This window comes from Ranitomeya variabilis, chromosome 2 (assembly GCF_051348905.1).
Source record: "Ranitomeya variabilis isolate aRanVar5 chromosome 2, aRanVar5.hap1, whole genome shotgun sequence".
In the NCBI taxonomy this organism is placed as follows: domain Eukaryota; kingdom Metazoa; phylum Chordata; class Amphibia; order Anura; family Dendrobatidae; genus Ranitomeya; species Ranitomeya variabilis.
In genome coordinates this window covers 165,477,368-165,504,107 of record NC_135233.1, presented here as the reverse complement: position 1 = coordinate 165,504,107, position 26,740 = coordinate 165,477,368, and the positions used below count along the sequence as shown (strand labels likewise).

The 26,740-nt window shown below is 42.8% G+C and overlaps 1 protein-coding gene across 3 annotated transcripts in view; it reads right to left on the bottom strand.

Annotated features, from left to right (window-relative positions):
• MERTK (MER proto-oncogene, tyrosine kinase) overlaps positions 1-26,740 on the bottom strand; it is a 215,669-nt gene that overhangs the window by 66,073 nt on the left and 122,856 nt on the right. For all 3 annotated transcript variants that reach the window (XM_077283143.1, XM_077283142.1, XM_077283145.1), the window contains exons 7-8: positions 25,620-25,800; positions 23,800-23,948 (exon numbers count right to left, since the gene is read on the bottom strand). In XM_077283143.1, the coding sequence (XP_077139258.1) occupies positions 23,800-23,948; positions 25,620-25,800 (330 nt within the window). The remainder of the gene's footprint in view (positions 1-23,799; positions 23,949-25,619; positions 25,801-26,740) is intronic.

Genomic DNA, 26,740 nt, shown 5'->3' with positions numbered 1-26,740 from the left:
GTGTGCCTGTGTCTACCTCAAGAAGCAGCTAAGTGAGCCGACCTTCTCACCAATCTCACCGATCAATCTCACCCATTTCATAGGTCCAAGATTTTAAAGGCCCCGTCACACATAGCGATTTACCAACGATCACGACCAGCGATACGACCTGGCCGTGATCGTTGGTAAGTCGCTGTGTGGTCGCTGGGGAGCTGTCACACAGACAGCTCTCTCCAGCGACCAACGATCAGGGGAACGACTTTGGCATCGTTGAAACTGTCTTCAACGATGCCGAAGTCCCCCTGCAGCACCCGGGTAACCAGGGTAAACATCGGGTTACTAAGCGCAGGGCCGCGCTTAGTAACCCGATGTTTACCCTGGTTACCAAAAAAAACAAACAGTACATACTCACCATCTGATGTCCGTCAGGTCCCTTGCCGTCTGCTTCCTGCTCTGACTGAGTGCCGCCGTACAGTGACAGCAGAGCGCAGCGGTGACGTCACTGCTGTGCTGTGCTCTCACTGTACGGCCGGATCACAGTCAGAGCGGGAAGCAGACGGCAAGGGACCTGACGGACATCAGATGGTGAGTATGTACTGTTTGTTTGTTTTTTACATTTACGCTGGTAACCAGGGTAAACATCGGGTTACTAAGCGCGGCCCTGTGCTTAGTAACCCGATGTTTACCCTGGTTACCAGTGAAGACATCGCTGGATCGGTATCACACACACCGATTCAGCGATGTCAGCGGGACCTCAACGACCAAAAAAAGGTCCAGGCCATTCCGACACGACCAGCGATCTCGCAGCAGGGGACTGATCGCTGGTACGTGTCACACATAGCGAGATCGCTACTGAGGTCGCTGTTGCGTCACAAAACTTGTGACTCAGCAGCGATCTCGCTATGTGTGACGGGGCCTTAAGTCATTGCGTTCCTATCAACATTTTCAAATCTCCCATCAAAATCAGGGCAGCCTCCAACAACATGTCCTATTAAGCCCTGTTGAAGCTATATATTCCCCTGGCTCCGCAAAGACTATTGTCCTATCAAGGGCAGTCCACAGACATACCTCCATATAACTCGACCTACATATGCGTTTCCTCTACTCAGATTGTTCAGATGAGACTATTTACTATACAGACATTATCAGCCCTGTCCCCATTGGGACAGTATGTTTTTGGAGAACCTGGAGGAAACCCACGAAAACACAGGGAGAACATATAAATTCCTTGCAGATGTTTCTCTTGGTGGGATTTGAACCCAGGACCCCAGCGCTGTAAGGCTGCAGTGCTAACCACTGAGCCACTATGTTGCCCTTGCACGAACTGTCTTAACAAGCACAAGCTCGGCAATAAATCTTGAGTTTATTTTGCCATCTGGAATTTAAAGGGAACCTGTCACCACGTTTTTGGAAGATGGGATAAAAATAGCGTTAAATAGGGGCAGAGGTGGGCGTTACATTAGTGTGTTTGTTATGCGTTTATTACCCACCTAAGTTGCCGAAATACCTTTGCAAAGTCTCCGTTTTCGCCTGTCAATCAGGCTGGTCTGGTCAAAAGGGCGTTGTCTTCCCCCAGATTTTGCGTAGTTTTCCGTTGGTGGCGTAGTGGTGTGCGCATGCCCAAGGTCCCGAATCCTCTGCCAGGGGATTTAAAAGAGCGCGCTGTTCGTTTTCATTGGTGATCGGTGGGCGCGGCCATCTTCCTTTGGCCGCGCGTGCGCAGAAGCGGCGCTCTGCTGGCCGCGGCTTCAGGAAAATGGCCGCCGCGATATCCATCTGCGCACGCGCGGCATCCCGCGGCCATTTTCCTGAAGCCGCGGCCAGCAGAGCGCCGCTTCTGCGCACGCGCGGCCAAAGGAAGATGGCCGCGCCCACCGATCACCAATGAAAACGAACAGCGCGCTCTTTTAAATCCCATGGCAAAGGATTCAGGACTTTGGGCATGCGCACACCACTACGCCACCAACGGAAAACTACGCAAAATCTGGGGGAAGACAAGACGCCCTTTTGACCAGACCAGCCTGATTGACAGGCGAAAACGGAGACTTTGCAAAGGTATTTCGGCAACTTAGGTGGGTAATAAACGCATAACAAACACACTAATGTAACGCCCACCTCTGCCCCTATTTAACGCTATTTTTATCCCATCTTCCAAAAACGTGGTGACAGGTTCCCTTTAAAATCTGTGCCTGTAGATTGGCAACATAATTTATACCAACTGAAGAGAATATAAATTACAGTCACTCTTTTTGCAACTCTAACCAGTAGCACAGAAATAATATATGCAAAGTTTTTGGCAAAACTGATACAGTCAAGCGCTGTGAGAATTCACGAGTCGGCAGTCACATGGAGAGACTGCAGACTTATCATTTTAGACCAGACAACCCCTTTAAGCTTTATTCCATGTGATTCATTAAAAAGTGAAACATTAAAAACTTAGCTTATTGGGCATGGACACGTCTGTACGAGTATCAATCCAAACTATTAAAATATCTCTCTATTTATCCATCTTGGGGAACATTATGTAAAAAAAGAAGTCTCAGAACGGCTTTTTGGTCACCTCACATTTTCCCTCCCCCAGAAAAAGTGATGAAGTTTTATGTACACCAAAGTGGTGGTAATAAAACTAAAGCTGGTCTCATGAAAAAATCAAGTCCACATACAGGTCAATTGGTGTGAAAATATGTTTTTAAGTAGTTTGATTTTGTAAAATTAGCAAAAAAAAAAAAAACTTGTACATTTGATATCAAAGTTACCGTGTCGACCGGCAGAATAACGCTAAGAATAATATATACATGGTAAATTAAATGGTGTTATTAAGAAATACAAAAAATGACTCATACAGCTGTATTGGGGGAGAAATGTAAAACGTTATGGTTCTTCGAAGGCACGGAAGTTTAAACAAATGCAAAAAAACATAAGACCGGGAAGGTAGTTCAGAACAAAAAATGATACGTTTATTTGTCACAATGTTAGCAATGAAACAATAAAGCAATAAATTCACAGGACGGCATCGCAATTCACAATCAAACCAATATTTGCTGCGAGCTGCACAACTCTTGTCAACTTTATTTTTGTTAGGCTAGTTTCACACTAGCGTTAACTGCATTACGTCGCAAATCCGTTTTTTTGCCGAAAAAACGGATGCGTCAAAAAAGTGAAAAACGGTGACAAACGTATGCCACGCATCCAGCATTTCGACGGATCCGTCGCAAATCCGCTAAACGTTTCCGTCGAAAATACTGGATGCGTTGCATACGTTGCATCCGTTTTTACCATCCGTTGCATCCGTTTTTACGACGGATCCGTTTTTAAAATGGGAGGCTCCCAAATTTGATTGGCTACTGGAAAATATGGAAAACTATATAATTACTGTTTTTACAGCCCATCTTTGAGGGTTTTAGTTTTGTGGCAGCGATGGAAGGTGTTCTAGTGAGGATTGCACTTAAATACGTGGCACTTATATACGTGGCACTTAAATACGTGGCACTTAAATACGTGGCACTGAAATACGTGGCACTGAAATACGTGGCACTTAAATACGTGGCACTTATATACGTGGCACTTAAATACGTGGCACTTAAATACGTGCCACGTATATAAGTGCCACGTATTTCAGTGCCACATATTTCAGTGCCACGTATTTCAGTGCCACGTATATAAGTGCCACGTATTTAAGTGCCACGTATTTAAGTGCCACGTATTTCAGTGCCACGTATCACGTATTTAAGTGCCACGTATTTAAGTGCCACGTATTTAAGTGCCACGTATATAAGTGCAACGTATTTAAGTGCCACGTATTTCAGTGCCACGTATCACGTATTTAAGTGCCACGTATTTAAGTGCCACGTATTTAAGTGCCACGTATATAAGTGCCACGTATATAAGTGCCACGTATATAAGTGCCACGTATTTCAGTGCCACGTATTTCAGTGCCACGTATCACGTATTTAAGTGCCACGTATATACGTGGCCATATATGTGGGGTTGAAGGCCCAGGCCAGGTTTATATAGATTTGGGGGTGTCTGGCCATTTGGCAACAAAATCCAGCTTCTGAGCATGCTCAGTGTAAAAAAACGTATTGCAGCGCTGCATTGCGTCGTACGACGTGTCCCGACGCATCCGTCGCTCATAGGCTTCCATTGTAGCCAACGACGCATGCCGCAGGATGCGTCGCGACACGTTTTTTAGGCGGAGACAAAAAACGCTACAAGCAACGTTTTTTGCCGACGACGTATCGCCAAATTTCGACGCATCCGTCGTAAAACGTACACGACGTATGTCAATCCGTCGCAATACGTCGCCAATACAAGTCTATGGGGAAAAAACGCATCCAGCAAAAACTTTTGCTGGATGCGTTTTTTCGGAAAAAAGACGTTTTGAGACGTAATGCAGTTAACGCTAGTGTGAAAGTAGCCTTATGCTCACATAGGTCAGTACATTTTGATACATTAGTGTAAGATAAGGTATATTTGGCCATGAATAATCAAAGCCCAATTCCCCGTACTAAAAGATAAACCGCATGTAACAAGAACAGAACATCCCGTGACATACAAACAAGAAGCCTACAGAACACTCAGAGAAAAGAACTTTCCTCAGCCACTTTCTTGTCTTATAACTGAAATATAATTCAGTACCAAATGAATAGAAGAATCCTAATGCACATGTAAGACCTAAACATTAAAGTATACTTCCAGTATCCTTAACCATTTAAGGACATGGAATTATTTTCATTTTTTTTCCTCACCTTCTTCCGAGAGCCATATTTTTTTTAAAAGCCAACATAGACATACAGTATAGGGGCTTGTTTTATGCAGGGCTACCTGTAGTTTTGAATAATACCATTTATCTTGCTGAAAAACTAAAAAAAAATCTCCACGGCAATTCCGGACGTATGCACATAGCCTCACCCTGGCATGGAGAACACATTAGGCTATGTGCACACGTCAGGATTCTTTGCAGAAATTTCCTGAACAAAACTGGACTTTTTCTGCAGGAAATCCGCATGCATTTTTTTCATGTTTTTTGTGCGGATTTTTCGCGTTTTTTTCCGGAGCTTCCCAATGCATTCAGGCTATGTGCACACGTCCGGAATTGCCGTGGAAATTTCCGGAACTCCCTGCCACAGGAAAAACGCACGTGGAATTGGCATGCGTTTTCCCGCTAAACACTAGCGTTTTACAAGCGTAATTAGCTTGCAGAATGCTAGTGTTTTCCAAGCGACCTGTAGCATCACTTGGAAAACTGATTGACAGGTTGGTCACACTTGTCAAACACTATGTAGCATCAATAGTAAAAAGATCTAATGTTACAAATAATTTAAAAAAATAAAAAATCATGATATTCTCACCTTCCTGCGTCCCTGGCAGACTTCCCGCTCCTCGCGATGCTCCGGTCCCAATCATGTCTAGTGACAATGACCCCAGAGACGTAGCGGTCTTGCGAGACCGCACGTCATCACAGGCCATTGCCGCAAAGCATCCTTGGGAACGCGAGCATCGTGAGAAGCAGGAAGACTGCCGGGGACGCCAGAAGGTGAGAATATCACGATTTTTTATTTTTATTTTTTTCTTAACAATTATATGGTTCCCAGGGCCTGGAGGAGTCTCCTCTCCTCCACCCAGGGTACCAGCCGCACATGATCTGCTTACTTCCCGCATGGTGGGCATAGCCACATGTGGACAGTAAGCGGATCAATGCATTCCTATGTGTGCGGAATCCCTGCGATTCCATACAAAGAATGAACATGCTGCGTTTTTTTCCGGAATGCGATTCCGCCATGGAAAAAAACGCAGCATGTGCACAAAAAATGCGGAATGCATTCTCATAATAGGATACTTAATGTATGCGTTTTTTTCGCAGTTTTTTTCGCATTTTTAAAAACACGATAAAAGTGAAAATTCCTGAACGTGTGCACATAGCCTAAATAGCGGGAAATCCACAAAAAATCCGCAAAATTAATGAACATGCTGCGTTTTTTACAGTGATGCATTTTTTTCATGGAAAAAAACGCAACATGTGCACAAAAATTGCGGATTGCATTCTATTAATAGGATGCTTAATGGATGCGTTTTTTTTGTGGTTTTATCGCATTTTTATAGCGAAAAAACGTGAAAAATCCAGAATGTGTGCACACAGCCTAAGGGCTGTCCCACACGTCCAGATAATTCCGGTACCGGAAAAAAATCGGTACCGGAGTTATCCGTGTCCGTGTGCCCGTGAGCTCACGTAGGCCATACGTGCGGCACACGTGTGCCGCCCGTGTGCCGAGTGGGTACCACACGGAGCATGCAGGAGACAGCGCTAAAGTTTAGCGCTGTCCCCTGCATCGTGCTGAAGCCGCTATTCATATCTTCTGTGCAGCAGCGTTTGCTGCATAGAAGATATGAATAATAGTGTTTAAAAGAAAGATCTATCTTTCCGCCGCCCTCCCACCCCCTGTGCGCCCCCCCGCTGTTCTGAAAATACTCACCCGGCTCCTTCGTTGGCTGTCGCTGCTTCCTGTGCTGGCCGCCCCTTCTACTGTATGCGGTCACGTGGGGCCGCCGATTAGAGTCATGAATATGTGGCTCCACCTCCCATAGGGGTGGAGCCGCCTATTCATGACTGTAAATGAGCGGCCCCACGTGACAGCATACAGTAGAAGGCGCGGTCAGGACAGGAAGCAGCGACAGCCAACGAGGGACGTGGGTGAGTATTTTCAGAACAGCGGGGGCGCACACAGGGGGTGGGAGGGCGGCGGACAGATAGATCTTTCTTTTAAACACTATTATTCATATCTTCTATGCAGCAAACGCTGCTGCACAGAAGATATGAATCGCGGCTTCAGCACCATGTGGGGGGGACAGCGCTTACTGTAGCGCTGTCTCCTGCACGGCACAGGGACTGCACACGGAGAACGTCCGTGTGCGGTCCGTGTTTTACTTTAATGGGTCCGTGTAATACGTGCGATCCCACGAACACTGACATGTCTCCGTGTTTGGCACACGGAGACACGGTCCGCAAAAAATCAATGACATCTGCACAGATGCATTGATTTTAATGGGTCTATGTGTGTCAGTGTCTCCGGTACGTGAGGAAACTGTCACCTCACGTACCGGAGCCACTGACGTGTGAAACCGGCCTAAGATAGCCAACACCGCATAGAGTCTGCAGTACAGAGTACAGGTGTATCATGGCGTGGCTAAACATTTAAGGGCACTTTCCCACCTGCTTGTTTTCCATCTATCAAGCCAGAGCTGTTAATCAAAGAAGAGGGGGTGGAGACAGAGGGAAAACACGCAAGTGGGGAGGTGTATAGAAATGCTTGGCCCCACCATGATGCACCGAGCAGTGGGACTTGGTTTACCAGTCATTCTGTGCTGATCGTATTTGTACTGATCCCACCAATCATCTGTTGTCTAACGACAAACCTGAGAGCAAGTACAATATACACCAGCAGGACTTTTCTAGGAAAACCTCATGCACTAGTCTGGTCCGTAGATTGGGTCAGGCTAGCATATGCTGTGTTTTTTTTCCAAATAGACCCGAGATCCGTGCAGAAAATAGCCCTTTTGTGATAAAACAAAGGCTGACACTGGTCCATGTGCGATCGGTTGTTATCATGGACTGGAAATACACGTTTAAAACTTAGCACAAGGGTATAAACAAAAATCATCCAACTTTCACCCAGAAAACTCAGACAATTTTTCTCTCATTTGTCTTTCGTGTGCAATCCATGTACAATCTGTTTTTTTTTTAATACAGCAGCAGTTATTAAAAATATACAAAACTAAGTACAGTTTCCTATGTTAAAGAAATGCAAAATATCTGTAAAGACTGGATGCTTTTCAATAGCTCTGTATGGAATCCGATTTTTTTGTACCTATACACTTGCAAGGTCGAGTGTCATCCACCATACGGAAGAAACTAATGTATCCTGCAAATGTTTGTCACACGCACACTCAGTCTGGAACAAAATTGTTTATTTGCACTTGCACTGCCCATCGAATAACATTGGCTTGAGTGCTTCCATTTTTTCACGGACAGCACTTGGACTGAAAATACGGTTGTATGAATCTACCCTTAAAGTGTATTTTCCCGCTTTGCTTCATCCCAGAACGTTATTCATTCCAACATGGAAGTTTATTAGCAAGAGGTTTCCCATTTTTATTCACAGATTTCCAAAAGATAGGCGAGCGCTGTACATGGCTGTCAGTCCCATAGAGAATGAATGAAGCAAAGGTCGCACATTTGTAAGAGGGATACTAGCCCCTGATCATGGGACAACTGCTCTAACTAAATTCCTATATAGTTCAGGACCATTCCTGGAGTTTTCATGGTTATAACAGCTTTCATGTACTATATTAGCATTGCATATAAATAACACCATGATGTTTAGTGATTTAGCTATAATATTATTTACCATAATGGAGAAATGTAGGAAGTAGAATCAGATTATTTCATATAACAGTTCAGCAACGTCACCAGACTAAATGCCAAGATCGGATTAAACAGAACAACATTGCTGACTGCTGACATTTCAGGGTGGAAGCCACTGAGCAAAGACAATGCTTAATGCCAAAATAATGAGACCGGAGCAGTCACCGTAGCATAGGAGGCACCAGAATCACATATTCCCGGAACGCAGAGACAATGCCTTTTAGTTAAAGCCCTATGATTCCACAGAAAATCTACCTTTCATGTACTCATTGTCACATATGCCTGTGAGGCTTTCATGATCAGAGCAGGAGACCACGGAAGTATGTGCATGGTGGTCCATACTCGGACCGTGAGACACAGAATTCTGAATGACACCTAAATTGAGCCAAAATTATTAGGAGCCGCACCCCTCTTAATAAATTTGGCACATCTATAGGTGGCTATTCTCAAACTACAACAACGCTGTAACCTGGCACAGATTTGTATCACTTTTTATCATTTTTAGAATTGATAAATGACAGAAAAAAAATTTCTCTAAGGGCTCATTCAGACGTAATTCCAAAGCTCTACTTTTCTCAACAATTTTTAAAAAGTCCCAAATTTTATCATAAAAATGGTAATCACCGAAATTTGTGATTCAATTCTGCCTGCCGCGTCCGCCTCCTTTTCTCACTAATGTATATATTTATCCTAAATACATAAATGCATTCATTTAAACTTAAAGAGGACTTGTCACCAGTTCAAGAGAGGCAAGTTTGTTAATTTTTGTTGATTTTTTTTTTTTTTAAATCTACCATATTGTTTCAGAGATATGTTTTTTTTTTTTTATTAAGTCTTAACTTGTTATGGTCTTTACCAAGGGAGCATGACTTTACACTTTTCTGCATTATTACCCTGAGTGCCACGCCCTCTTGGTAAAAACTAGAAAAAGTAGCACCAGTGAAATAAAAAAAAAAACACTAAAAAGGCAGAATAATCAGGGGAGAAACAAGAATAAATTATGAAAAAGAAAGGGCCACTTTTGACCTGGTGAAAGGTCTTTCAAATTAACCTGTCACATGCCATGGGCACCATGAATTGGTGATTTGTCTCTGCATCATAAACATGAATTTTACTCTGACTCAGTGGTGTTTCCAGTGTCAGACTGGGGTGCCAAGGGCCCACCAGTAACAATAACTTTTCACCTGCATACAAATATTATACTTCCTTGTTCACAAATTTACAAGCGAATCAAGTGAATTATGCCAAGTACTGCCCATACAGTGGGGTTGGGGGCCAAGATCTGCACAGGGGCCCCCCCGGGGGATTCCCCTGTTACCCTAGGGGCCAGTCCAAGCCTGGGTGTTTCTGAGAAAACATAACTGGGAATTGGGATGAGGTGGCTAGGAATGTGAGGCACAGAGGCAGGTCCCTCCTAGCTTCTCCACTCTCTGATTACTTGGCAGGTCTTAACCTATGCGTGTATAGCTGAGTAGAGTATTGAGAAGCCGTCATGTACCTGTGTCTGTGGCTAGGTTTCCTAGTCACCTCATCACTAGAATCTGTTTTCAATTAGAATTTCTCCAAAACCTTAGATCCAGTTCCTGATTCATCCTACCCGAGGTTCAGGTTCACATCCACATCAAGTTTCACATCCAGGTCCATTTGTAACACATGCATTTTTCGCATCTGACTCTCTTGTGCATCCACCCTAACAAGTCATTCATCTGTGTCTGTTCATTACGTAATCAGATTTCCATTCTACAGAACAATGAAGGCTTCCATTCAATGACAACAAAATGCAAAGACGTAACCCAAAAAGTACAGTACAAACCAAAAGTTTGAACACACCTTATAATTTAAAGATTTTTCTGTATTTTCATGACTATGAAAATTGTGCATTCACACTGAAGGCATCAAGACTATGAATTTACACATGTGGAATTATCTACTTAACAAAAAAGTGTGAAACAACTGAAAATATGTCTTATATTCTAGGTTCTTCAAAGTAGCCACCTTTTGCTTTGATGACTGCTTTGCACACTCTTGGCATTCTCTTTATGAGCTTCAAGAGGTAGTCACCGGAAAAGGTCTTCCAACAATCTTGAAGGAGTTCCCAGAGATGCTTAGCACTTGTTGACCCTTTTGCCTTCACTCTGCGGTCCAGCTCACCCCAAACCATCACGATTGGATTCAGGTCTGGTGAATGTGGAGGCCAGGTCATCTGGCGTAACACCCCATCACTCTCCTTCTTGGTCAAATAGCCCTTACACAGCCTGGAGGTGTGTTTGGGGTCATTGTCCTGTTGAAAAATAAATGATGGTCCAACTAAACGCAAACTGGATGGAATAGCATGCCGCTGCAAGATGCTGTGGTAGCCATGCTGGTTCATTATGCCTTCAATTTTGAATAAATCCCCAACAGTGTCACCAGCAAAGCACCCCCACACCATCACACCTCCTCGTCCATGCTTCACATTGGAAACCAGGCATGTAGAGTCCATCCGTTCACCTTTTCTGCATCTCACAAAGACACGGTGGTTGGAACCAAAGATCTCAAATTTGAACTCATCAGACCATAGCACAGATTTCCACTGGTCTAATGTCCATTACTTGTGTTCTTTAGCCCAAACAAGTCTCTTCTGCTTGTTGCCTGTCCTTAGCAGTGGTTTCCTAGCAGCTATTTTACCATGAAGGCCTGCTGCACAAAGTCACGTCTTAACAGTTGTTGTAGTGATGTGTTTGCTGCTAGAACTCTGAGTGGTATTGACCTGGTCCTAATCTGAGCTGCTGTTAACCTGCGATTTCTGAGGCTGGTGATTCGGATAAACTTATCCTCAGAAGCAGAGGTGAATCTTGGTCTTCCATTCCTGGGGCGGTCCTCATGTGAGCCAGTTTCTTTGTAGCGCTTGATGGTTTTTGCCACTGCACTTGGGGACACTTTCAAAGTTTTCCCAATTTTTCGGACTGACTGACCTTCATTTCTTAAAGTAATGATGGCCACTCGTTTTTCTTTACTTAGCTGCTTTTTCTTGCCATAATACAAATTCTAACAGTCTATTCAGTAGGACTTTCAGCTGTGTATCCACCAGACTTCTGCACAACACAACTGATGGTCCCAACCCCATTTATAAGGCAAGAAATCACACTTATTAAACCTGACAGGGCACAATTGTGAAGTGAAAACCATTACCGGTGATTGCTTCTTGAAGCTCATCAAGAGAATGCCAAGAGTGTGCAAAGCAGTCATCAAAGCAAAAGGTGGCTACTTTGAAGAACCTAAAATATAAGACATATTTTCAGTTGTTTCACACTTTTTTGTTAAGTATATAATTCCACATGTGTTAATTCATAGTTTTGATACCTTCAATGTGAATGTACAATTTTCATAGTCATGAAAATACAGAAAAATCTTTAAATGAGAAGGTGTGTCCAAACTTTTGGACTGTACTGTATATGTAAAAAAAAAAAAACTAGTACAAGTTTTGACATTTTTAAACTGAAAAATTCAATGTCTTGTCAGAAGGTTAGGAGTTGAGCTTGTCCAACCACTAGTTAAGTAAAAGCTGCATTTTAAATTCTACCCCAATTTCAGACTGGTTGGTAATCTCCAAAATGGGGATAAATATCCACCCCTTAAATCCCCTTTCAGAGTCATCTCTCCCAGCCAAATCAAACCTCCTGCTTTGCACTTATGAAAAGCAAACACCCTTAAACACGTCTCCAAATGGAGTGTCTAATTTGGCTTCTTATCCCAAGTCATGTGGCAAGTCTCATTAAAAGTTCAATACTGACTGCTAGCATTGCTACATCCAATAGGTGGTGCTAGAGTTTAACTCCTCTTCACCTCTGAGGACACTAATTTGCACCCCCAATTCTAGAAATCCAAACTCTTTCTGTAAAGTAGGATTTCCGCAATTTTCCCCATAGTCTACAGTTACTGGAAAAAAAATTGATGTTACAACACTTCTCTATTATTTCTGCTGATCGTACTAGAATTGGAACTGATTGAAACCAATATTAGGAAATGGGGGCACATGATAGTAGGGGAATTACAATAAAGACCAATTTTCAAAGTAACAATGCAGTGAAACAAACAGGATCTATTACAAAAGAATAACATTTGTATCCTACCCAACAGGTCCTATACCAATTCTATTTTATGTTCAAAATCTGGTTTACAAATATTGAGTTGGTCAAATGAAAAAAAAACAACTAAAGATAATAAAATGGAAACAACTGGAATGCAAGGGGGAGGACACTAGAGAAACAAATCTGTCTCTCTCAGATAGTAACACAAGGATGTGTGATGGTATCCTAAGCAGAAGAGCATGTAGAACAGAGAGGTCATCTAGAAACACAGGGATGTGTGATGGTATCCTAAGCAGAAGAGCATGTAGAACAGAGAGGTCATCTAGAAATTTTCAAAAGTGATGTGTTTCCAGAATGTTTTTTTTAGAGAAAAAAAAGAGCCAGTATTGTTTGACCACCTTTAAAGAATTGTAGGAGACACATCTGACTTTGGAGAATGGATTACAATGTTCGCACAGTACGAGAAGGTTAATGTAGCCATTCTAATCTTAGACATTTTCATATATGAGCCTCAGGGGTCGACATTTTGTGTTAATGGTAATTTTGATGTCCTTCAAAAGATGTTAATTCCAAAAGAAAGGCTATTATTGTACAAAAATTAGCACAAAACATTGTAGCATTAGCTTCAAAACTCCATGAGTTGTGTGCTCATACAAATGTTCAGCTTCTTATGACCTACAGTGCCTTGCGAAAGTATTTGGCTCCCTAGAATTTTTCAACCTTTTCCCACATATCATGCTTCAAACATAAAGATACCAAATGTAAATTTTTGGTGAAGAATCAACAACAAGTGGAACACAATTGTGAAGTTGAATGAAATTTATTGCTTATTTTAAGTTTTTGTGGAAAATCAAAAACTAAAAAGTGGGGCGTGCAATATTATTCGGCCCCTTTACTTTCAGTGCAGCAAACTCACTCCAGAAGTTCATTGTGGATCTCTGAATGATCCAATGTTGTCCTAAATGCCTAATGATGATAAATATAATCCACCTGTGTGTAATCAAGTCTCCGTATAAATGCACCTGCTCTGTGATAGTCTCAGGGTTCTGTTTGAAGCACAGAGAGCATCATGAAGACCAAGGAACACAACAGGCAGGTCCGTGATACTGTTGTGGAGACATTTAAAGCCGGATTTAGATACAAAATGATTTTAAAAACTTTAAACATCCCAAGGAGAACTGTGCAAGCGATCATATTGAAATGGAAGGAGTATCATACTACTGCAAATCTACCAAGACCCGGCCGTCCCTCTAAACTTTAATCTCAAACAAGGAGAAGACTGATCAGAGATGCAGCCAAGAGGCTCATGATCACTCTGGATGAACTGCAGAGATCTACAGCTGAGGTAGGACAGTCTGTCCATAGGACAATCATTCGTACACTGCACAAATCTGGCCTTTATGGAAGAGTGGCAAGACGAAAGCCACTTCTCAAAGATTTCCACAAAAAGTGTTGTTTAAAGTTTGCAACAAGCCAGGTGCTGTGGTCAGATGAAACCAAAATCGAACTTTTTGGCAACAATGCCAAATGATATGTTTGGCGTAAAGGCAACACAGCTCATCACCCTGAACACACCATCCTCACTGTCAAACATGGTGGAGGCAGCATCATGGTTTCGGCCTGCTTTTCTTCAGCAGGGAAAGGGAACATGGTTAAAATTGATGAGAAGATAGATGGAGCCAAATACAGGACCATTCTTGAAGAAAACCTGTTGGAGTCTGCAAAAGACCCGAGACTGGGACGGAGATTTGTCCTCCAACAAGACAATAATCCCAAACATAAATCAAAATCTACAGGCAATAGTTCACAAATAAACTTCACAATTGTGTTCCACTTGTTGTTGATTCTTCACCAAAAATGTACAGTTGGTATCTTTATGTTTGAAGCATGATATGTGGCAAAAGGTTGAAAAGTTCCAGGGAGCCGAATACTTTCGCAAGGCACTGTACATGCCCATAACACAGCTTAGGAGGGCTGATCCTACTGACTGATTTTCTTCAACTTTTAGGCTATGTGCACACTTTGCGGCGTGCTCTGCGGGTTCTCCCGCAGCGGAATTGATAAATCTGCAGGGCAAAACCGCTGCGGTTATCCCTGCAGATTTATTGCGGTTTGTTTTGCGATTTCCGCTGCGGGATTACTCCTATACTATTGATGCTGCATATGCAGCAATATGCAGCATCAATAGTAATGTTAAAAATAATAAAAATTGGTTTTACTCACCCTCTGACGTCCCGATCTCCTCGGCGCTGCACGCGGCACTCCGGTTCCAAAGATGCTGTGCCGAGAAGGACCTTCGTGACGTCACGTCACGATCGATATTGCCTTGCGCAGGCGTGTACTCCGGAGGACAGAGAATAAACTTCAAACCAATTTTGCGGCCAGCATGCAGCCAGCGGGTAAGGAAAGGGTGAATCAAACACCCCAAAACCCCGCCCATATGACCCAAAACTGGTCTCGCCAAATTCAGGTGACAGGTTCCCTTTAAGGTCAGGAATTTGACTAGGCCACTCCAAAGTCTTAATGTTGTTTTTCTTAAGCCATTCAGAGGTCGTCTTGCTGGTGTGTTTTGGATCATTGTCTTGCTGCATAACCCAAGTGCGCTTCAGGACATGAACAGATGGCCGGACAGTCTCCTTCAGGATTTTTGGTTGACAGAATTTATGATTCCATTTACCACAGCAAGTCTGTCAGGTCCTGAAGCAGCAAAACCCGAAGCTTTATAACCTTTTCCAGACTGACTGATCTCAAATACTTTGTTTCTTATGTGTTCCAGAATTTATTTGGATCACAGCATGTTGTTTATCTTTGGACGATCTTTTGGTCTACTTTACCTTGTCAGGCAGGTCCTATTTAAGTGATTTTTTGACTGAGAAGAGGTGTGGCATTAACAGGCCTGCGCGTGGCTAGAGAATTTGAACTCAGGTTCCCAGAGATGTGATAAACCAGTTACGGTAATTTATGGGGGAGGGTTTAAGGGGGGTGACAATTACTTCTTCATACAGGGCCCTGTAGGGTTGGATTTCTTTTCATCTTAATAATAAAGACCTTCATTAAAAAAATGCATTTTATGTTTACTTGTGTTGTCTGTCTAATATTTTAATTTGTTTTGTGATTTGAAACATTTACATAAGACAAACATGCAAAGAATAGGAAATCAGGAAGTCGGAAAAACACTTTTTCACACAACTGTATATTGTATCTGTTTGTGATAATCATCACACTGCAAATTGTGAACAGTGTTGAAATGAGGACTTTGAACACCAATTTATACAGTAAATCAGATCATTAGGAGCAAAACGTTTAACAATGTTTCTACAATTGCAACACTCGGACAAAGACTATAAACAGCTAAGCTGGTGGTTAACCACAATTTGTTGTTTGGTGGAATAAAAATGCAAAGCCAGCTATACTAAGAAGTAAATGGAAGCATACATGACGTCACTTAGTCACCAGCTGAAACATCAGTTTTTCCTCTGGTCACAAGATGTGACATGGTTCCGCCAATGAAAGACACACAGAGTACATGTATTACAGTATGGTGCTGGGAATAAATAGGAACTGCAAGAAAACATGATCTTACAACATGGACCTATGGTGGATTTTTTTCTGATTTTCTACCCTTTTTCAACACTAATGTCTAGTGCCTGGTCCAAGAATTAGCTCTATTATTATTATTATTTATTATTATAGTGCCATTTATTCCATGGCGCTTTACATGTGAGGAGGGGTATACATAATAAAAACAGGTACAATAATCTTGAACAATACAAGATTTTCAAGATGGTCATTTACAAGGCCGGCGTCACACTAGGCGTAAGTAAATACGGTCCGTTTTTTACAGCCGTAATACGCAGTAATTGTCCCAAAACACTGTTCCGTATTCAATGCGAGGATGCGATTTTTACGCACAAATTTATCCGTGTGTCATCCGTATGGCATCCATATGGCTTCCGTACGGCGATTTTTTCTCGCAGGCTTGCAAAATGGACATATCATGGATCCATCGGCTCAAATATTCTTAAAAACATATATACAGTCTATATATATATATATATATATATATATATACAGTATATGTCAGTGAGACATATATATATTTATATTTAATTCAGCGCTAGATAGCAGAAAAGCCGGTAATTCAATTGCCGGCTTTTGCTATCTCCTTCACAAACCCAACAGGATATGAGACATAGTTTACATACAGTAAACCATCTCATATCCCTTCTTTTATTACATATTCCTCTTTACTAATGTAAGAAGTGCAAGACTGTAACGACAGAAGGTATGGAATATTGTTGTTTTTTTTTTTAACTTTATTTCAGGTGACAAGGGTCTTCAGATGGATTAAGAGTATAAAAAAATATTACAACACCCTGTGTCTTTATTTCATTAAAATACTTTTTAATAATGTGTGTGTGTTTTATTAACCATTTCGTACTATTGGATTAATAATGGATAGGTGTCATAACTGACGCCTCTCCATTATTAACCTGGCTTAATATCACCTTACAATAGCAAGGTGACATTAACCCTTCATTACCCCATATCCCACCTCTACACGGGAGTGGGAAGAGAGCGGCCAAGTGCCAGAATAGGCGCCTATTACAGATGTGCCTTTTCTGGGGTGGCGGGGGGCAGATGTTTTTAGCCGGGGGGGGGGGGCAATAACAATGGACCCTCTCTAGGCTATTAATATCTGCCCTCAGTCACTGGCTTTCCCACTCTGGCGGAGAAAATTGCGCAGGAGCCCACGCCAATTTTTTCCGGGAGTTAACCATTTAATTTAATAGCTAGAGACCACAAATTTGACACACAGACACTTCTTACATTAGTAAAGAGGAGTATGTAATAAAAGAAGGGATGTCTGTCAGGTCCCTGACCGTCTGCTTCCCGCACTGACTGTGAGCTCCGGCCGGCCGTAAAGCACAGCGGTGACGACACCGCTGTGCTCTGCTTTTACTTTACGGCCGGCTGGCACTCACAGTCAGTGCGGGAAGCAGACGGCCAGGGACCTGACGGACATCAGAAGGTGAGTATGTAGTGTTTTTTTTTTTACATTTACAATGGTAACCAGGGTAAATATCGGGTTACTAAGCGCGGCCCTGCGCTTAGTAACCCGATGTTTACCCTGGTTACCCAGGGACCTCGGCATCGTTGGTCGCTGGAGAGCTGTGTGACAGCGCTCCAGCGACCACACAGCGACGCTGCAGCGATCGGCATCGTTGTCGATATCGCTGCAGCGTTGCTTAATGTGACGGTACCTTAAGAGCCAGGACCACAGTTTGACAGGGGAATCAGTCTGACTGATTTTTTATTTTATAAATATACTAGATTTTTTTAATCAATTTTTCTCACAATGCAAAAACTTCTATGAGGCTGCGGCTCTGGGGCTACACAAGGCGACATTTGGCTGTGGCCTATGTAGCACGGCCAAGGTTTGCTATGTGTCACAGGTGCAGAAGAGACAGCATCCACTGTAATCGGACTGCACTCAGATGACATTTGAGTGCAGCAGATCGATATTTCACACATGCTCATAGACTTGTATGGGTGGGCATGACCCAATTCTCGGATGCACTCGGATGCCAAATCAGCATGAGAAAATAATCGAAATAATCGCAGATCTGCACTATCCCCATAGAGTAACACTGGGCTGAGTGCTAGCCAATAAAACATTGGATAGCACTCGGCTGTGTTATACACTAGTGTGAGCGAGCCCTAAAGCTAAGGATCGAGGAAATGCATGTTGGGCACTATATGAGCCCTGTTGATTATATCTTGGCTGTGTGTTTTTAAGGGACTTATTGTACCTAAATGTTAAAACTTGACTATTTATTACATTATACACAAATGCTATGTATTGTGCCATTTGTTTTTTGATCATATTGATCTTTTCATTTTTTGGGAGTTATTATAAAGTCTCTTATTTTTTCAATTTATTGTGTGATCAGGTACAGTAACTAAATAAGAATAAAATCAGACTTAACAATAAAATAGAACTGTCCACTGACCAACAATGAAGCAGGTATCACACTGATCTATACATACACGATTTGACTTATAAGGACACGGTTTTATAATTTCAATTCTTTATTATAAATACTCACTGTTACAAGAAGAGGCAAATACCAAAAATATATAGACAAAATAATAACTCAACCTACCCAGATATATAGTATAAGTTCACAAAAGCTAATATAGTTTCTTAAAGGGAATCTGTCAAAACATTTTTTTGTTGTGTAATCTGACAGCATCATAACGTAGGAACAGAGACCCAGATTCCAGCGATGTGTCACTGCTGGACTGTATTTTGCTGGTACAATACTATGGCTATGTGCACACATTGCGGATTTACCTGTGGTATTTTCCGTGCGGATTCTGCATATCTTGGCAGAAAATGCAGGTCAAAATCTGCACGTTTTTTATGCTGATTTTGTTTGTTTTTACTGCGAATTTGCTGCAGATTCTATGCGTTTTACCCCTGTGTTTTCCTATAATGGAGTGGGTGCAGAAACGCACAAAGAAGTGACATGGTCCTTTTTTTAAACCGCTGCGGATTCCGTGCAGAATTTTCCGCACCCATAGATTTACATTGTACTGTAAATCACTTGCGGTTCTGCAGCGTTTCTGCACGGAAAAAACGTTGCGGATCCGCAGTAAATCCGCAACGTGTGCACATAGCCTATCAGTGTTTTATCAGCAGGAGATTATTATACTCTCACTACTCTGCTGTCAGATGTCCTGGGGCCCCTTCCATGTCCCTACCGCTAGGGGTCACTGTATTTCCCACATAGCAGCACCCTCCCCTGGCTGATTGACAGGTGAGTATTATTATTATTTATTTATATAGCACCATTAATTCCATGGTGCTGTACATGAGAAAGGGGTTACAAACAGAGTTAGGGTACGTGTCCACGTTCAGGATGGCCGGCGGTATCATCGGAGCGGCAAAGCCGCTCGGTGCTAAGCCCCGCCCCCTTCTGGGACGCGATGATGCCGGATGTGTTCATTGTACACATCCGGGATCATCGCACCCCTCGCATAGGGCCCTGTGTTATTCCTTGCGGCGACGCAGTGTCGCCGCAAGGAACACGGACATGCTGCGATCTGAAAAGACGCGCAGCATGTCCGGAGTCGCAGGGCCGCCGCGTGCGTGTTTCCACGCATAGTGGACACGGGATTTCAAAAAATCCCCTCCACTATGCTGGAACATCTGGACGCTGCGTGTTTGACGCTGCGGCCCCACGCAGCGTCAAACACGCAGCGTTTCCTGAACGTGGACATATACCCTGACAGATATCATTTACAGCCATGTACCAGGAATAATAACCTGTCAATCAGCCAGGGGAGGGTGCTGCTATGTGGGAAATACAGTGTGAGGCTGAGAAGCTAGAAGTGCATCATTACACCCCGATGCACTCGGTTCCCTGAAAAATGCACACAGGAAAATTGCACACAGGAAAAATGCCCACAGGAAAATTCCCCACACGGAAAATTCCCCACATGGAAAATTGGCAATTACAGCATCACAAAAGTTTCAGATCTATGATATTTTCAGGTGCAAGGTGAGGATGTTCACATAATATGTGATCAACTTGTGATTTACAGTTGACCTAGTGCAAAACTGCAAAAATGATGATCTGTGATTTGCAGCAGTCTGTCATTCTCAGCACTAGATAGATCTAGTTTGCTCTCACTGATTCTGCCTTACTCCTCCCACCAGCCCAGAGCAGCAGCACATGCAGAACCAGCAGCAGTGTGATCCAGAGGAGCCATCACTGCTATCAGTGCTCACAAAAGTATCACTGCTGCTGGCAGAGATATTTGGTCCTGGAAGCCCAGAAGGCACAGCAGAAAGGTGAGATTCTGTCACTTGTACCACTTTGTGTTCTTGCTGAGAATGTATGATATGCTTTTGCAGTGGAGTCCGATGGGCCCCAGTGCGAAATTTGACCCTCCCCCCCCCCACACACACACACACATTGGTCAGATGTATGGGCCCCTGTAGTGTTCTAAATTCTATAAACACGTATGAATTGCCCCCCTCCCCCTTCATTATGTAGCAATGTCCCCCATACTGGTACATATGCCCATCATCCTGGTGAATATGTCTGCATCCTGGTATACATATATATATATATATATATATATATACATATATATATATATATATATGCTGCAAACCACAGATCATCAGTTTTGCAGTTTTGCACTAGGTCAACTGTAAATCACAAGTTGATCACATATTATGTGAACATCCTCACCTTGCACCTGAAATATAATAGATCTGAAACTTTTGTGATGCTGTAATTGGCAATTTTCCATGTGGGGAATTTTCCGTGTGGGGAATTTTCCATGTGGGGAATTTTCCGTGTGGGGAATTTTCTGTGTGGGGAATTTTCCGTGTGGGGAATTTTCCTGTGTGCATTTTTCATGTGGGCAATTTTCCTGTGTGCAATTTTCCTGTGTGCATTTTTCTGGTCACCGTCCTGCACATATTTTGCGGATTTTCCCTTTTAGCAAATCTCATCTACACACTGTGGACATTTCGTTCACAGAGAAATAGACCTGTTGTTAAATACAAAGCATTTCAATATTCGGATGCAGGGCGTATTACACCCCTATCAATTAAAAGTGTTACAAATGTGGAAAATTCTTAAGAATAAACGCATGTTAAAAATATGTTTTTTCTTGCATATTAATAGTTAATTCCAGTTGGCCTGCCTAAACGATGACCGCCAAATGGCATGTACATAGCCGACGCCACAATTGGGACGTAAATGAGCCTTTAGGCTCGGACAGCTGATTATTTTTGCCCCCACTTATGCTGTCTGGGATCTATGCACCCCAGGTAAATAGCACGGACCCTTTGCATTTCCTACCACACTCCAAGGCAACGCATGATGAATGGATCTCCCGCATAGGCACACTAAGGCCAGTGCAAAGGTCAGAGTAGCACCAAGACCCTGATGCCTCATGGAGCCCGAAGTCCCTCTCTTCCCACAAGAAAACTCTGGTAATATGAATAAAACATAAATGGTGGGGCCTGGTACAGACTTTCCATGGGGTCAATGAGCTTAATCACTTAAACATATGGCTGTATTCACATGTAGCAGATCAATGGGAAAAGTTGTCAGCAATAAACCTGCCACCTGTGATTTCACCCTCAGTGTATGTCTACAGTTCAGAGCCTGCCTCTAGCCAAAACATGAAAACTCAACGGCGCTCGTGAATCCATGTATGCACCAATCATATCTCTCTAATATACAATATGCTAGAGCATATGAGCTACAGATTTCCATATCTGTCATCAATGTTAGCTCCCAAAAGGCTCACCACAGGGTTCTCGATCTCATTTATTTTTTCAGATCTCCATAGAAGTCAATTGCACGGAGTCAATCACTCCTGCTGTGCAGATATTGGATTATACCTGTCTTTAGGGCTGTGTTCACATGAAGAGACCAACGTGTGTCTGCAATGTGGCCTGCAGTCTTGCTAACATTTAACATTGGCTGCAGCTAAAAGCAGTGTTATTGTTAGAGGGGTTGTATCCAAGCTTGGACGTTATCCACTATCTATAGGATAGAAGATATCTTCCCGATGGTTGGGTGTCTGGAGAACTGACCCCTGGGATCCCCACTAATCCTGAGAACAGAGCTCTAAATAGCCTCGTCTAAATGAAGCATGCGCACTCTCACACCATTTATTCTTCTGCGCTGGCCTGGTCTTCAGCATACCCATTAGGAATGAATAGTGTGCGGGTACACATGCTCAATCTCCACTCAGACAGGGTTTTTTAGAGCGAATCGCTCAGATCCCTAGATGTCCCAGCCGTCAGACCTCCAGGATCAAGAACCTATCCATAAGATAGGAGTGACGTCCAAACTTGGCATCTTTAATGGCTTCTGTTTTGCTACATGTGTGCATGGCCATTAAAGAGTAACCGTCGTTTCACATTCTTTTATTAAATCAATTGTACGCATAAGAATTAGAAACTTTGTGATAAATCTTATCAGAGAAATCTGCTTCTTTCTTTTCCTGGATTGATCAATTATTCTCAAAATTTTCATTTCAGGGGTAAAGTCTTCAGTGAATATAGATTTTCCCATTACTGAGATAACGGTTGGTGCTCATTCTATGGAGAACTGTAAAGGTCATTTCAGTAGAACCTGCAGCAGTGTCTGCCTCTAGCTTCTCCTTCCTAATCTCCTTTTAGAATTTTAAAAGCACCAATTGTCATCTCCTAACTTAAGGTACCGTCACGCTGAGCAACTTTCCAACGAGAACGACGACGATCCGTGATGTTGCAGCGTCCTGGATAGCGATCTCGTTGTGTTTGACACGCAGCAGCGATCAGGATCCTGCTGTGACATCGCTGGTCGGAGCTAGAAGTCCAGAACTTTATTTTGTCGCTGGATCTCCCGCTGTCATCGCTGGATCGGTGTGTGACACCGATCCAGCGATGTGTTCGCTTGTAACCAGGGTAAACATCGGGTTACTAAGCGCAGGGCCGCGTTTAGTAACCCGATGTTTACCCTAGTTACCATTGTAAATGTAAAAAAAAAAACACTACATACTTACATTCCGGTGTCTGTCACGTCCCTCGCCGTCAGCTTCCCGCACTGACTGTGAGCGCCGGCCGTAAAGTAAAAGCAGAGCACAGCGGTGACGTAAAGTAAAAGCAGAGCACAGCCGGCCGTAAAGTAAAAGCAGAGCACAGCGGTGATGTCACCGCTGTGCTCTGCTTTACGGCCGGCGCTCACAGTCAGTGCGGGAAGCTGACGGCGAGGGACGTGACAGACACCGGAATGTAAGTATGTAGTGGTTTTTTTTTCTTTACATTTACAATGGTAACCAGGGTAAACATCGGGTTACTAAGCGCGGCCCTGCGCTTAGTAACCCGATGTTTACCCTGGTTACCCGGGGACCTCGGCATCGTTGGTCGCTGGAGAGCTGTCTGTGTGACAGCTCTCCAGCGACCACACAACGACTTACCAACGATCACGGCCAGGTCGTATCGCTGGTCGTGATCATTGGTAAATCGTTTAGTGTAACGTTACCTTTAGTAATGAGAAAATCGGTCTTCCCATTTTGTTGAAGTAGAAGTTGATAAAATGTGAACACTGCATCTGATCAGCAGTTTCTGACGGGCTGGGAAACCCACACTGGATGCCGATCCCAACAGCAGCGGCGCTTTCTATGGAGGAGTGGGGCTGGGTTGGGAAGTATAATTTTTTACCAATTATTTCAGATCTAGACAACCGCTTTATAATTTACAAACATGGAGAACTAAAAAACACAATTATCAAAATGAATTTTCCTTACTTTATTTCCACTGCCTTTCCATATGAGCTTCACTTTATAACCCAGGAGAGCTCCATTAGCAGCACTGAGAGGAGGCTGCGTCCATGTGACTGTAAGGGAGTATGAGCCATTTACAGTCACTGTGATGTTCTCCGGAGCAGCGGACGGAGCTAAAAACAACATTTTGCATTATTAAATGGAATACTTTTGCATCTTAGCAGTGACATGCCATTAATCTGCCTCCATTCACATTCTGCACTTCAGACATCAAAGTCTTTTCAGAACTCAGCGCATTTTGATAAAAAGAAAATTAATCATTGTAGGTTTCCTGTTTTAAATTTTTCCATTTTAGAACGATTCTTGACAATTGCATCTTATTTTACTTGAAGAGATATTGTCATTTTTCTGATTTGTTTTTGCAAGTATTTGGCAAAAACGACAACAGGAAAGGCCGCCATATTGGCTCGGTCAGCTTTGAATATGATTCTAGCTGTCATCAGTTGCTGAAAAGCTAGTTTAAAGTAAAGCTATCATTTTTAAAGGGAACTGGTCATGTGAAAATACGCTATTGACCTGCAGATATGGGGTTAATCAGCAGGTCAACAGCGTTCTGAGCCTGCCTGGCGCCCTCACTGAGAGCTCCGGGGTTAAAAGTGAATTAGTCAGGCAGGTTCAGAACGCTATTACCTTGCAAACTAACCCATATTTGTAAGTCCCTTTTAAATATCTTTCCCCTTAAAGCGAAGCCATCATCAGGAAATTACCTATTGTTTAAATCAGGTTTTTGTGCAAACATTATTCTTTAAATATTTTTAGGAATTTTTTTTTTTACTTATCCCCATCTATCTTAAAATAAAAAAATATAAATCTTGCAATTTTCACAACATTTTCAAGACCATAACTTAATATTGTTTCAGGAAACAACACATGTACACAGTAACAATGGTGATTTTGTGTGCACCAAAATGTTACCAGTGATTGTAATCCTGCCTCTGCTGATAAGAAAACTTCTGTAAACTCTTCTTGAAAGGACATGAAGTTTGAGCCTAAAAAAGCCTCTGTGGCGAGTGTGAAAATCACAAGATTACTTTTTTCTCTTAATTAAGACCATGATATGATAAACCAGCATTGCCAGCATTTTAAAAAAAAAATTACATAAAACACAAAAATCTGATTAAAACAAGAAGTTATTTACTGATGATATCTTCCCATGAAACGTGCTGCAGATAGGTGTGATCTGAGTCTTGAGACCCTCACTGATTGCTCAATAGACAGCTCACAAGAGCTCACTTCTGCAAGGTGGCAGCAGGTCAGGCATGAAAACTCAAACAGCGCCGTAAATGGACTCATTATTACTGAGCCTGTACACCGCTCTGTCTGTGCCATCATTCAGGAGCCAAGTGCTGCTATGTGCAGGAGCTAGCGCTTGTGAGCAGTCTATTGAACGATTGGTGGGACTCGGGACTCAGACCCCCACCTTTCTGCAGAACGCTTAAGGGGGAATAGCATGGAAAACTTAGATGACCACCGATGAGGCTGCATCTCCTCTTTTTGCTGGAATCACACACGCAGTCAAGCACAAAAGACCCAACTTTTCCTTTACATTATTCCCTTTTTGCTAGATTCTGGCTATACTGTACATGTGAGTCCAGACTTACAAAATTGCCTACAGAAAATCCCCCCTCAGATTACATAGGAAAAATGTGCTGACATATTTCCTGTAACTGGGATTGCACTTTGAAAAAAACGTGATCAGTATGCTCAGTGTGGGTATTTTATGATATGTTTTTGTCTTTTCTGCTATTACAAGAAGTTCCAAGCTGGATCGTAATGGCACTCACCTCCTTCTGTTGTCTTATCCACAATCCAGGAACTTGGCGAGGACCATCCTACTTCATTCATGCAGGAAACTGTAATGTTGTACTTGGTGAATGGATTGAGATGACTGATAGCATATGTATAAGAAGGTACTGATATATTGTAGAGCACTGGAAAGCTGGAATCTTTTGTTACTTCCTTCACCTGTAACGATACAATATTTGACATTATGTTTTCTGCATAGTACACGTTGTGAAGACATGACCATACTCATTACATTTCACTTTTGTAGCTTGCCACATCTTACACGGTGTTCACACAGACAATTTTCTACTACAATCCAAAACAAAACATCAGATAGTGGTGTTTGTGTCCATAAAGTTATGTTGTTATTTATGTAAGGCTACATTCACACACGGTCAGAACACAGACCCATATAGTTTAATTGATCCATACACACATCAGTTTAAAAACAAATCTGTTCCGTGAGACTCAGATCATGTCCTATCCTCATCCATTTTTTGGCTCTGTCTGGGCCACTGAGCTCAGTAAGTGGCTAGTGCAATGATGTCATCGCGTACTGGGCTCAGTAAGTGGCTAGTGCAATGATGTCATCGCACACTGGGCTCAGTGACTGGCTAGTGCAATAATGTCATCGCACACTGGGCTCAGTGACTGGCTAGTGCAATAATGTCATCGCACACTGAGCTCAGTGAGTGGCTAGTGCAATAATGTCATCGCACACTGGGCTCAGTGACTGGCTAGTGCAATAATGTCATCGCACACTGAGCTCAGTGACTGGCTAGTGCAATAATGTCATCGCACACTGAGCTCAGTGACTGGCTAGTGCAATGATGTCATCGCGCACTGGGCTCAGTGACTGGCTAGTGCAATAATGTCATCGCACACTGAGCTCAGTAAGTGGTTAGTGCAGTGCAATGATGTCATCGCACACTGAGCTCAGTGACTGGCTAGTGCAATGATGTCATCGCGCACTGGGCTCAGTGACTGGCTAGTGCAATAATGTCATCGCACACTGAGCTCAGTAAGTGGTTAGTGCAGTGCAATGATGTCATCGCACACTGAGCTCAGTGACTGGCTAGTGCAATGATGTCATCGCGCACTGGGCTCAGTGACTGGCTAG